We start from the raw sequence: 14,667 nt of genomic DNA on the forward strand, positions 1-14,667 counted from the left end.
ATTTGATCGGTTTTTAAAATTCAAAACCAAAACCAAACCAAACCTAAAAAGTATCGGTTTTTTTTGATCGATTTAGTTCGATTTTCGGTTTGGTTCGATTTTTCGGATTTTTATGAAAACCCCTATAATAATTACAGGTTCACTCGATTTCTATAAGGTCTAGTAGGTTGCAGTTCGGACGCTAGGGTTTTACTCCAGCTTGATCCTTTAAAATTAAGAGGTGAGATTCGTCAAAATGAAAATTTCCAGGGCAAATTGGAACTAGTAGAACCCCAAAACAGGTACATGACACTTCAAGTCAAGGGATGTCATCCAAATTGCATTGTCCAAATAATTCACTACTTAAAGTATATAGCATTATTCTTTAAATAAACAATATAGAGCTTTGACGTAACTAGTAAAGTTGCTGCCCTGTGACGTGATCAGAAGGTGACATGTTCAAACTTTGGAAACAAGTTCTTGCTTCGATAAGTTTGCTTACGATAAACCCTTGTGGTACAACCCTTCCCGGATCCCCGCATGACGGGAGTTTAGTGCACCTTTTTAATATAAACAATATATACACACAATAGACAGACACACTATTTAAACAGTATAAAATAACATATATCAATAAAAATATACTCAAAAATAATCTTATCATTATTTAATATCGTATTATAATTGTCATATCACATTATAATTTCTATTTAACTCGTTACCAAACGACCCTTTGTGCATACTGCTTGTGCCTCGAGAAAGAAGTCGAAGCTAACCGGGCCTTACAGAAGATCCCCACAAAAACCCTTATGTTAAACTCTTATTTTTTCATCAGTAGCAAAGCAGAAAAGGGCTCCGAGTCAGCTCTAATAATCTCAAAGACTCAAGCAGCAAAACATGGTACGTTCTTCCTTTTTTTTCTTTTTCTTTCGGATATTTTATCAAACACATTCTGCTCCAAGCTATTTTCTCAAAAATTGAGGCCACCAAATTTAGCAATCGCTTGGTGTTTTGCGCAGTCAGTGACGCTTCATACAAACCTAGGCGATATCAAGTGCGAAATCTTCTGTGACGAAGTCCCTAGAACTGCTGAGGTTTGTTTTCTTCTTTAAGAAATTGATTTTTTATATTATTTGTGTTTTAAAGTAAACTAAAGTTGAATGCTCTCGTTTTCTTTTACATTTTTCAGAATTTTGATGAATCCATTCTGCAACCTCAAACTCAAAGAATAAATATAGACAAAAATATTTTGATTTACTTGTTCTTTAGCTACTCCCGAAAGGGTTCAAATTAAAAGGATTTCAAATTATCTTACTGCTGTATCTGTAGAGTAACTAGTTATTCTAATTTGGCCATGTTGCAATTTTTGAAATAATATTTGGAGATTCTTCAAAAATAAGTTTTAAAAAAAAAAAAAATCATACTGGTTCATTGTTTCAACTTCACACTTGAAATTTGGAATTTGGAATTTGAAAAACAGGTTTTAGGAGTTTTTCAAATTTTCAAGTTTTCAGTAACAAAATTTCAACTGTCTTTTCAAGTTCAAACACAACTTCTAACTTCCAAATACCTTATTTCAACTTAACTTCATATACTACTTTTTTTTCTCTCCAAATCTCAACTAAATTGTGTCCAAACTCCTACTAACAATTCTTGCTTGGGGGGGGGGGGGGGTTGTTGATTAGCTGTTTTCTTCCATGCTTGCCTGAAATTGGTAACAAAAAGTATAGAACTTTGTTTGCAATTTGATAGGTCTAGCAAAAAATTTGACAGGTTTGTTCTTTTCCTTTTGGCATAATATAGGGGTGGATGTTAATTTTTACCTTTACCTTTTAAGGTTCCAATTTAAGGCTTTAGGTCCGACCAGAGGCGGACCCAGGATCTGAGCACGACGGGGGCACCATTGTATACTAATCACTAGCGATAAAATCCGGCGTGTAATTTTTTGAACACTTAATGATTATGATGACTTATCATCTAAGTATAAACAAAAAGAAATTCTAAAGAAAGCACCGAACAGAGAGAGATTTCTTCACAAAATCGGTGTTATGGGAAGAGAAGGTTTTGATTAAGTATCTTTCACACTTTAAAATTTCTAGTTTATTAATAAAAGGGGGGGGGGATCAGTTATCAAAAGGGCGTTCAGACTTTAAAGTATAAAAAACTTACTCAAAAAATAAAGATTAAGAGTATGTTAATAGTCAAAGAACTGAAGAAGAGTCCCAAACTCTTAATTGCCATTGTCGTGCGTCGTAGTCAAAGTAATTGTTAAAAAAGGTTTTGTCAAAAGAATTTACATTTTTCTATTTGTAGAGCAATAAGTTGCAATTTGATGCTTTTAATTTTAAGGGAGGGATTTGAAAAAGAAAAATTAATGAAGTTGACTGTTATGTGTTAGTGTTAAACAATAATTGAATTTTAAAAAAAAGATAAATATAAAAATAAAGCAATTTGCTATTAAGTATAAGATAGAAAGGAGACGAAAAGGCAAGAACTAAAGTAGGAAGGAGGAGAAAAGGTTGAAGTTGGGTTTCGAACTCACGACATTCAACAAAGAAAGAAAATTGTGCGCCCCATCCAACCACTTCGCCAATCTGACGTTTTGTGTTTGTGGGCACGAGCAAATTATTTAAGGGTTCCATCTATATATGTACATATATATATATATGACATATATATACAGAGTATTTGCCGAGGCCAGCGGGGTCACTTGACCCCTCAACCCGCAACGTCGGTCCGCCTCTGGGTCCGACAGAGGCCAAATAGTTTGACTAGCGCTTCCTATAATTTTTTTAATTCCCCTGCCTGTTCAGGTAGTAGGAATTGCACTACCGTAGAATTGATTTAGTTTGGTTTGCCGTTGCTGGGGCTTTGGTTGCCGGCTCCCTTATCATCAGGTCATAGGCACCTCCAGTATTGGGCAGGCAGGCGTCAACCCCCATAATACATGTATTTTTGGTAAATAGCAGTTGTGCCTGGTTACTGTGATCTGTCTCGGAGGAGGCACCCCTTCTCCAAAAGTCACGGAGCTATTTTGCTGAGTTCCTTAGAGAGAGTTGTCTCCCCCTCCTAGTTATTCTTTACCTAACACACCGACAATTTGGGAATTTGAGTAGTTTCCCTAATGTAAATGATTCTTCAGTGGTTAGCTCCAGACATGGGCTTCATCCCTTCATTATATGGGTAGTTGGATGTTTAGCAATGATGAATCATTTCTCGTGTCCACATAATAGTTCATTTTTTCCCTCCCTATAACATGAAAGCAAAAGGCTTTTTTGCGCATGAGCTTTTGGGGTTTCAAGAACATGCTTGACCTTGTTGGATGTTCTTATTACGACTATCAATGGACATGGACATTCATGTTGTGTTGTCTTTGTGCTTATTAAGGATGGATTACCATCCATCTGAATATTTTGTCTAATGCCTGACTGTTCTTCTTCCACTTTCTCCCCTGCTGAATATCTTCATGCTTAAAATATAGACAGACTTATTAAATTTGCCTTCTGATAAGCCATAATTAGCTGGCAGGTCGTCCACCTTCTGAGGATAAATGTCTGTTTTACTAATGCAGCTTTCTAAGTTTAAGTGACCTAGATGGGTTCAGCTGTGTTTGCTGCATCAGTCTTCCTTCCTAACTTGTCATTACTGCAATTATATAAGAACCGAATACAAACATAAAAAAAGTTACTACTTAAGATATCGTGTTAAACTCTATAAAATGATTTATCTTCCTCATCCTCAAAAGAAAAAGAGAGATTTATCTTCCTGGTATTCAGATAAAATTGAAGTGTCTTATCTTCCTGGAAAACTTAGTTTAGTCTATCTGATTGGAGTAATTGAATTGCTACATCCCTTTGAAGTGAAAGATCTTCCAGATTGGCGCAAGGGATACTGTATCCGACCTTTGTAGGCTACATCTTCCTGGAATAGCCATAAAGGATGTAGTTTCAGTGAATGCGACAATGTCTTATGAAATAGACAAGAAAAAGGTATAAAAAGAGATGCAGTCTCTAATAACCTTAAAAAAGGATGTCATATCAAACAAGCAGACAAGTTTGGGAACATTGTCGAATTGCAAATACAAAATGCTTGTGTGTTAGTACAGGAAGGTTTGTCTTCTGGTTCAAACAACAATGACAACATACTGACCCCAAAAGTGGGGTCTAAAGAGGGAGAGTGTACGCAGACCAGTGGTAAAGACCTTTCTAATTCCTTATTGAAAAAAACCCTTGTAAAATGAGGATCTTCAAGCATGCCTCATTCACATGCAAAAACTTTCTGTTTAAGTTGAATGGAAAAGAACTTTTCGAACCTTTGATTTTTCTGAATTCTAAGGTAAAAAGAGGGCAAAATAATTAGCAATGAGATCTCTTCATTCCAGCCTTCAAGGAGGGTTGTGAGGGCCAGCTTCATGGAAGTTTATATACACATACCTATTTTTGTACTATAGAGAGTTGAGCAGTGCTGTGAAAGGCGCTCGCCTCAGCGCTTAAAGTGTGAGGCGACGCGAAGCAGACATTTGTCGCCTTTTTGCTCTGTAGCGAGGAGGCAACGAGGAGGAGATGAGACGTTGAGAACCAGTGCTTTTTTTTCTTTCTTTCTAAAAAAAGACAGACTTAAAAACGCAACATATAGGGTTTTTCTGTCAGACTCAGACCTTTGCGCAGCTCTTGTTCTTCGGTTCTTCCTCTTTCAGTCGCAACAGCTAGGGTTCAGCTATTCAAGTACTTGCTTCTTTTTCTATTTTCTTCTTCTTCTTTCTTCTTTCTTTTTTCTTTCTTTTCTTTCTTTTTTCCGGCAGCAACTATCTTTTTTCGGCTACAACTTTTCTTCCTTTTGTTTTCCAACAGCAACTCTATTTTTCCGGCAACAAACTCCTCTGTTTCGGGAGTTCTTTTGCTCAGTTTTTTGCTTCCTCCATTACCTGCATTATTTTTGCAGGTTTAGTATACAACTGATTACATAATAACTCTATTATTTTTGTTTATAAACATTATATTCAATGGCATCATCTAATGGTAGCAAATTGAATGACATAGCTTGGAAGACGAGGAGCAAAACAATCAGCAATTCAATGTGTGTTTTGCTAAAAAACTTACCAAGGTGGAATTACTCATCAAAAACAACATTTACTTGGTGGGTTTAAAAGTGTAGTACAATGTCTAGTTTGTCCGGTTGAGGGAAGAAATAAAAGCGTTTGTTAAAAAGAAAAATGTGGTAAAACTCAAATGAGCTACAAAGCACATGCGGCTAATTCTAATCCTATTGATAAAGATGATGAAATTGATGAAGATGATGAAATGGGGTCTCCTATAAAATTCAAAAAATGTCTTCTACTAGTGCCAGTGGATCATGCATGGCATGGTTCGGGGCGAAAGGTCTTCTCAATCTTTATTTCTCGTAAAAACCACAGGAAAAGAGAAAAGGTGATGATGGTATAGAAAGAACCAAGAAGATTTTAAGGGATCACACTGTAAGTAATTTTGCAACATAAATCTACGATGTAGGATTCCCTTTTAATTGTGTCAATTACAAAAGTTTTGCTAAATTCATTGAGACCGTAGGACAATATGGCCAGGGAATGAAGCCTCCTAGCCATCACAAAGTTAATGTTACTCATCTAAAAAAGGCGGTAGAGAAGTAGACAAGATTGATGAGGAACATACATTGCAATGAAATAAATTTGGATGTTCCATTATGATGGATAAATGGACAACACGAAATGGAAAAATGACCATCAATGTTTTGGTAAATTCTATAAGAGGTAGTAGGTTTTTTGGATCCTACGATGTTAACAACTCTTCTATGGATTCCACCAAAATGTACAACTTGTTTGAGGAGAGCATTGAGAAAATTAGAAAGGAAAATGTTGTACAAGTTGTGACATATAACGTTATTGAGAATGTCATAGCGTGACATGTTGAAGGGCATGTACCCACACATTTATTGGACTGCATTGTGCTGCCCAATGTATCAATTTGATGTTTGGTGACATCTTCAAGGCAAAACCCGTATACTTCATGTAAATTTAATGTAGTTGTCTTTAATATAACTTTAACTTTCTTTATACTTATTAACTATTAAAATATTATTTTTACAGCTTTTGCTAAGGCCATATCCATAAAGATACATTCTTACATTAGTTAGAGGCTATTGTTGCTAAACTTGATGAGAAAATTTACAAACAAAAGAAATTTGGTGAGACCGGCTAAGACAAGATTTGCAATGGCTTTCTTGACTTTGCATGATTTTTACATGCAAAAAAAAAATAAACTGAGAAGACTAGTCACTTCAACTGAATAGAAAAAAGTAGATTAGCAAAGGAACTTGCGGGAAAGAAGCCGTCTGACATTATTTCTCCATCATTTTGGAATGACGTTGTTCGGGCATTTAAAGTTGGTGGTCCTTTGATTACCGTACTTCATTTGGTGAATGGGGAGAACCACTAATGAGCTATCTTTATGAAGATATGGATAGAGCCAAAGAAGCTATTGAAGAGTCATTTGAGGGCGATGAGAGTAAATATGAGAAAGTTTTCGAGATCATTGATAGAAAACGGTTGGATCAACTTGATCGACCTTTGCATGCAACAAAACATATTTTGTACCCGGGTCTGTTTTATAAGAATAATGACAATGGCACTTTAGATGCAGAAGTGTGGTTGAGATATCATGCATGTGTTGAGAAGTTGGTCCCTAATTTAACAGTGATAGATAAAATAGGGTCAGAGCGTAGATGCGCTATTTGGTTATAATACGACTGTTAGAGCCAGAGACATAAGGTCACCAGGTAAGTGAGTTGTTTTAGTTGCCTTTATAGCTTTACTTTTAAGCTATTTTATTCATTTATACTTATTAATTTTTAAAATATTTTTTCGATAATTGAATGGTAGTTGCAATGTGGTCATCAAATTCCAAACTTGCAAAAGTTTGCTGTATAACTTGTAGCTCATTCGGATGTGAGAGAAATTAGAGCGTGTTTTAATATGTGAGAACATTTATTATATTCTATATTACATTATTATTACTCCTTCTGTTTCAAAAAGATTGACACTAATTCCTTATTAGTCTGTTCCAAAAAGATTTGCATATTTCAATATTTCCTTAATAGGAAGCATTTATAGTCACAAAAATGCTATGACAGGTTTCAAACCAAAAATTTCAAAAGTTTTACATCCACACAAATATTATGGCTTATTTAAGACCTCATATCTTAAAAGTCTTCTCTTCTTTATTAAAGTTTGTGCCAAGTCAAACTAAGATAATCTTTTTGAAATGGAGAGAGTAGTATCTATTAATTATTCTCTACAACTTATGTGCAGATTTATTCCAAGAGGAGGAAAAGGCTTGAGCTATCACGTTTCAATGATCTAGTGTATATTAAATACAATAGAACAATTAAACGTCGTTACGAAGCTCGTGATACCATTGATCCATTGAGGCAAATGAATGGTTAATTGGAGCCTCCCAAAATCATGAAGACGAAGAAGTACATGAAGAATGGTATCGCGAGCGTCATAACGACGCTTCAATGTTCTATTGTATTTAATATACACTAGATCATTGAGACGCGATAGCTCAAGCCTATTCCTTTTCTTGGAGTGAATCTGCGCATACGTTGTCGAAAGTAATTAATAGATACTAATAATAATACAATATAGAATATATTAATATAATAAATATGCTGCTTACATGTTCAAATACAGTCCAATTTCTCTCACATCCAAATGCGCTTCAAGTTAAGTTTAGTACTTTGACGGCAAGCTTTTGCAAGTTTGGAGTTTGATGACCAAACTGCATCCACCATTCAGCTATAGAAAAATATTTTAAAAGTTAATAGGTATAAAATAAATCAAATAAATTAAATTAAAGCTACATCTATATTAAAGTTAGTTACCTGATGACCTTATGTCTCTGGCTCTAATAGCCGTCAATAAACCAAATAGGCCATCTGCTTGTGTGTACTTACCAAACTCTCCCCTATTTGATCTACCATCGCTGCATTAGGGAGCAACTTCTCAATACGTTTATGGTATCCAACCTACCCTCTGAATCTAAATTGCCATCTCTATTATTTTTGTAAATCAATTCCGGGTTCAAAATATGGTCTGCTGCCTGCAAAGGTCGATGAAGTTGAATCGACCACATTCTATCAATGATATCGAAAACTTTCTCATATTTTCTCATATCTCCCTCCCTCAAATGACGCTTCAATAGTTTGTTTGGCTATATCTATAACTTCATAAAGATAGCTCATTGGTGATTTTCTCTCCCCATCCACCATACGATGTTCCCTAATCAAAGGACACCACCAACTTTTAGTGCATGAACACCGTCATTCCAAAATGATGGTAGCCATTTTCTTTTCCCGCAACTTCCTTTGCATAACTATTTTTTTCCATTCGGTTGAAAGAACTAGCTTTCTCAAGTTTTTCTTTTGCAAGTAAAAACTATGCAAAGTCAAGAAAGTCGTCACAAATCTTGTCTTGGCCGGTCTCACCAAATTTTCTTCATTTGTAAATTTCCTCATCAAATTCAACAACAATGTAAGAATATATCTTGACGACTTATAGTGAAAACTGTAAAAGTAACAATAACAATTTTATAGTTAATATGACATAAGTTTAAATAAAGTTAAAGCTTTAAAGATAAGTGTATTAAAGTTACCTGAAGCATATGAGTTTTCATTTGAATATGTCACCAAACATCAAATTGATACAATGGGCAGCACATGAAGTCTAATAAATATGTGGATATATACTCTGCATCATCTTACCCGTACTGACATTCTCACTAGTGTTATCGGTAACAACTTGTACAACATTTTTCTTCTCAATAGTCTTTGCAAACAAGTTGTACATTTTGGTGGAATTCGTAGAAGAGTTGCTAGCATCGTAAAATTTAAGAAAAACACTACCTCTTGGAGAATTCACCAACACATTTATGACCAATTTCCCATTTCGTGTTGTCAATTTATCCATCATAATAGAACATCCAAACTTGTCTCCTTCTACTCTATGTTCCTCAATAACCTTGTCTATCTTCCTCACCTCTTTTTTAAGATGAGTTACTCTAACTTCGTGATAGCTAGGAAGTTTCATTCCTGGGCCATATTGTCCTACGACCTCAACGAATTTATCAAAATTTTTGTAGTTAACACAATTGAAAAGGAGCCTTGCATCGTACATCCATGTTGCAAAAGCACTTACGACGCGTTCCCTCAAAATTTTCTTGGCTTCCACACCTGAACCAGAATCACCTCTTTCCTTTTCTTGCTGTTTTGCAAGAAATAAAGATTGAGAGGATCTTTCGTCATCGTATGCGCCGTGGATGATCCACTAGAACTATCTGAAGATATTTTTTGAGTTGGAAGGGGGGGGGGTCCGATTTCATCATCTTCATCAATTAGATTCACAGATGTTTCATAGCTCATTTGAGTTCTTGTCACATGTTTCTTCTCAACAAATGCTTTTACTTACTCCCTAACATCAGTCGGACAAAGAGGACATTGTACTACATTTTTAAATCCACCAATCAAATGTTGTTTGTGACGAGTTATTCCACCAAGATAAGTTTTTTCACAAAACTCACATTTAATTGCGGATCTTGTTGAGCCTTGTATAGCATAATCCAAGCTATATCATTTATTTTACGGCAGAATACAAGGGAAGAAAGAAGAAAGAAGAAAGAAGAAAGAAACTCGGAGAAGAAGAAAGAAGAGAAGCATACCTGATCGAAGAAACTTGAAGAAGAAAGAAGAAATCTGGTTTGCGTCTTTGTTGTGGGGTTGGGTCGACGAGCTTGAAGGAGAAAGAAGAAAACAAACTCAAGCCCTAAATTTTCTTTTAATTGCTGATGTCTGTTCCTTTTTTTTTTCTTTTCAAAAAAGCGTTGCTACTGTGCGCCTCTCGCTGCTCAGCGCCTCTCACTACTCAATCAGAGGCGCTCGCCTTTTTAGTTTCGCCACGCAACAGAGGAAAGTGGCGCCGCAACCTCGCTCACATCGCTTCACGCTATTAGCGCTGAAATGAGTGTTATTTACAACCCTGCCCCATGAAGTGAAATATCATGCAGATATTGATTTTTTTCTTTGAGGGCATCTCCAACCTTTACCCCATTTTGGTCTCCAAAATGAGGATTTTCCCATTTTGGGGACAACTTACTCCAACCATTCCCCCATTTTTTCCCCCAAAAGAGAATATTCTTTTTTATATTCTTATCTCTCTTCTATATTATATTATTATCTTTCATTTCAATTTTATTTTTTAATTTCCATTAAATAAATTCCATCTTTTATTTTCATTAATTTGTAATTTCCATTAAAACAATTTCATAAAATTTTAAATAATATAATTTGTAAGCAATTATTATAGATTAAATAATAATTCAAATAAAAGTGAAATCATTGCGATACAAGATTAATTAAATACATATTACATAATGATAAAATTCATTCGAAATACTACATAAATATTCAACTTTAATGTATTTCTAATTTTAATGTATTTTAATTTAATGTATTTTCAATTTTAATGTATTTCAATTTTCGCAACATCAAATATTTTATATTTGCACCTTTTATTTTTTTGTGATGGTTATATCTTTGTCATACAATTATAACTCATAATAAAATTAACTACCAATTTTACATAAAAAAATATAGATGCACAATAATTAATTTTTCAAAATTATACGTCAAAGTTAAGATGAAAAATTAATTAGGTAAATATATTATATAAATATAATTAAGTATATATAAAAAGATAAATTAAAATATTAAATAGTTAAAATAATAATATTTTAATGGGGAATAGTAAATGGGGAGATGAATAGTGTGTCCCCAATTTTTGGGAGACACTATTCACTCCCCATTTTGGGGACAAAAATGGGGGAGGGTTGGAGTGAAATTTCCCCATTTTTGGGGACAAAAATGGGGAAATCCCCATTTTGGGGACAAGGTTGGAGTTGCTCTGAATGTCACGTGTCCCCTCCATCGACAATAAGTGTGAAATAGGTAATAGCTAACGATGAGGGTAGGTATAGACGGATACTCAAATGGAGGGTAGTTTTAAACAATTTCTCATAATAGAGGGATATACTTGATCCTTTTCTGTTTCATAATCCATATGCTTATGCTACATAGAGGGACACTATAAATTAGTGAACATTATCTCATAAACGGAAAAAGCATAAGCTTTATGGCACATGTAGACTACTTTTTCTCCCTGGAATTCTATCTGGTACCCTGAATTTTGCAAACTCCTTCAGAGCCATGATTGTTTGCAGAATTATTAATCTTGTTTGGTTTATACTGGCAGTTCCTTCTTAGTCTGGAAGCAGTAGAAATATTTGATTAAGTTGAGTGGTGAAACTAATTGATATTCGGTGTTTGTTTGATTGGTACTAATATAAAGTTCCCTTTGATTGCAGAACTTCTTGGCATTATGCGCAAGTGGTTATTATGATGGGACAATATTTCACAGAAATATAAAGGGTTTCATGATCCAAGGTGGTGACCCAACAGGTACAGGAAAAGGTGGGACAAGTATTTGGGGGAAAAAATTCAATGACGAGATACGGGAGTCCCTCAAGGTACTTGTCTGCAACATTCGGTCTGATAGATGTTTGCCTATTATTCAGTGGCTTGCTAAATCATCCTATTATTCAGTGGCTTCCTAAATCTATGCTGTCAAGTTTGACCTGTTCTTGATTAGAACATTGTTTTGTTGGTCCTATAGAGCTTGAGATTCTGTAATATGGGCTGTAGCATCTGGCAGACCTTTAACAAAAGTTTGTTTAGCATTGCAATTGAAAAGTGTTCTCGTTTCATGGCAACTTAATGATACTTTGTTAAGAAAATAAATAACAACTTTCTGATTTCTTCTTTACCTTATTCTTGTTTTTAACATCCTTTGGCATCTCGACTGCTTCTGGGGGGTCGCTTGCCTTTGATTCAGGATTCGGAATTGATGCCAAACTAGTCAACATGGATCTGATTAGACTTTTACTACACTATGTCGATGATGTTCTATGTCTAGCATCAATATTAGTGACTGCCCCTACTTGATTTTCTTATCATGTGTGCCTTGCATTCCATTCCAGCACAATGCAAGAGGGATGTTGTCAATGGCCAACAGTGGCCCTAATACCAACGGGAGCCAGTTTTTCATGACATATGCCAAGCAACCACATCTTAATGGATTGTACACCATCTTCGGGAAAGTGATACATGGATTTGAGGTCCTTGATATTATGGAAAAGGTATGCCTGGATTGATGCTTGCCGATAAACTTTTGCAACGAAGAGAAATCTATCATTTTTCAGCATTTGTGCTAATTAGTGATTCTTGGCTCTTATTCAGCATTAACTTGTTAAACAGAGAAATACCGACTCTATAGCATAATATTCCGTTTTTCAGTATTTATGTTACTCGATACAGGGCCCTTTTGATAAAGTGAATTTGCTTAGCTATCACTTATTTCACTTATTATCTAAATTTTGCAGACTCCAACAGGACCAGGTGATAAGCCCCTTGCCGAAATCAGGCTCAACCGGGTGACCATACATGCTAATCCACTTGCTGGCTGATGTTATTTTGAAAGCATGGTATGGCAGCATGTGTAATCTCATTGTTGGACTTGTCGATCATGGTGATTACTTAGTATCATTGCTATGGCCAACCTTCACCACCGACAAATTTACTGGTAGATAGGGAGTAGTTAATACGGGATATGGTAGTAGTAATGAAGCTTCCATTGCTTGAACTAGATTAGCTGCAGAAGTGTTATTTTCTTGAAAATACAATCTTGATATCTCCAAATAGCAATATCTAACTGAAGCCTTGAATTGGTTCACTAGATTTACATGTTTACTGTTTACATTACAAAGGCCTAATGTATCTCAAGTAATCATGTATCTTGGTATGAAATATGAGAACGACCAGTGCAAATCTAGTTGGATGCTAATGTTGAAATATGAAAAGATTTAAGATTTATGGAATGTAAATCAGGAATAGTTAACGTGGGTTATACTTTTGAATATTTTGTACTTCTTTTATGTGATGCAATTTGATTGGTACTTTTTCTTCTGAGTTACTCTGAGTTTTTGTAAAATTTCTTTTGCATTTAGTCCATGTCCGCATCTCTTGAAGAAAACATAGAGGGTGATAGAAGTAATCAACAGGGTGGCTTGCTAATTGTACATTCACTCGTTGTCTTAGCGTTCACATTTCAGCACGTCTTTAAAATTTAACCACTATCTTGGAGTTTTAAATTTTCACAAGTGAAACTTCAGAATAGGCGTTTACAAACCGAACCGAAAACCGTACCAAATCGAAAAGTCGAACCGAAAATCACACCAAATTGAAAAGTCAAATCAAACCGATTAAAAAATCTGACTAGGTTTGGTTTGGTATTGAATAAAAAAATCCGAACCAAACCGACATATAAATATATAATTTTTTATATATAATTTTAAGACTTTATATAGAGTTTTATTTAAAAATATCTAGAAATATTTGAGATGCTCTCATGGGATATAATATTTAATAAAATTATAAAGTGCATTCATTTTTATTTACTTTAAATAATAGATTGTATCACTTTCTTATTATGTGTTATTGAAATGCGTCAATCATTTCTTTTTTGTTCTTTCATATTCATATGTCAAGATTTATTATATGTTTTTCGAATTTGAAGTGGTATTTCGATAATCTAAAATTACATAGAACATATCATTATTTAGGTGTCATATTGATTTTTATGTTTAATTATTAAATTTGGTTAACCCTGAAAGCGTAAATCAACAAAAAATTATTGGTAGACGACTAAAAAAATAAACTATTATGTGTTACTAAAACAAATTCTCCCATAAGATCACTTTAATAGATCATATATTTTTTTTATTTTTTTTTATTTTTAGTAAAACATATATTCACTTATCAAAATTTATCTATAACTTTAATAATGCAAGATTAAAATAATATTCATGTAACAAAAAAAACTTGAAAAATCCGAAAATTCCATCAAAATCGAACTAATCCAAACCGATATAATAGGTTTGTTTTGGTTTTGATAAAATTCGAACCAATCCGGTCCATGTACACCCCTACTTCAGAATATTGTGACTATTTCTCAAAGACAAGACCGAAAAGTGGCCATTTGGCAATATTTTCACACCATAGCCTTGGTGTGGCGCACCCAATGTGTCAAAAAGTTCCTGGCCCAATAATCACAGAAATTGGTAGAAAAAGAACAAGATGTAAAAAATTTCGTTAATCATATATAAAATTGGCAAAACTTGAATTCCCATTACAAAGTTGTGCTATTCCTCATTAAAAGACAAGATAGTCATTTTTATCTTGCTAATTATTTTCATGTAACTACACTATCACAAGTAGATATATGGAGGAGTTCATAATTGCTTGGAACACTTGCATCAAATAAGGTTCGATATCGTTTGATAAATTTTGGAGGAAAAAAAAAGAATTTCTACTGTGTTTTGGAACAAACTAAAGTGTACAAAAATCACTTCAAGTTCCATTTTAGTTATTCTATGAAACGTGGGCATACAATACAAATTGGATGTACATTCAAAAAGTAAGAAAATATTGTTTTGTTGGTGCGATTAGAAGTTCACATTGTGGACAATGTTAGCTGTAGTGGGTGACTAAGGAAACAACAAACTTTAA

General features: G+C 34.4%; 1 protein-coding gene across 1 annotated transcript; it reads left to right on the forward strand.

Annotated features, from left to right (window-relative positions):
* Positions 1-691: 691 nt before the first annotated feature.
* LOC104112477 (peptidyl-prolyl cis-trans isomerase CYP18-1) lies at positions 692-13,072 on the forward strand. Its single transcript, XM_070191943.1, has 5 exons — positions 692-879; positions 999-1,073; positions 11,409-11,570; positions 12,081-12,239; positions 12,483-13,072. Exons 1-5 carry the CDS (start codon positions 877-879, stop codon positions 12,564-12,566), a joined length of 483 nt encoding a protein of 160 aa, XP_070048044.1. The 5' UTR covers positions 692-876; the 3' UTR covers positions 12,567-13,072.
* Positions 13,073-14,667: the final 1,595 nt, after the last annotated feature.

This window comes from Nicotiana tomentosiformis, chromosome 12 (genome assembly GCF_000390325.3).
Source record: "Nicotiana tomentosiformis chromosome 12, ASM39032v3, whole genome shotgun sequence".
Lineage (NCBI taxonomy): Eukaryota > Viridiplantae > Streptophyta > Magnoliopsida > Solanales > Solanaceae > Nicotiana > Nicotiana tomentosiformis.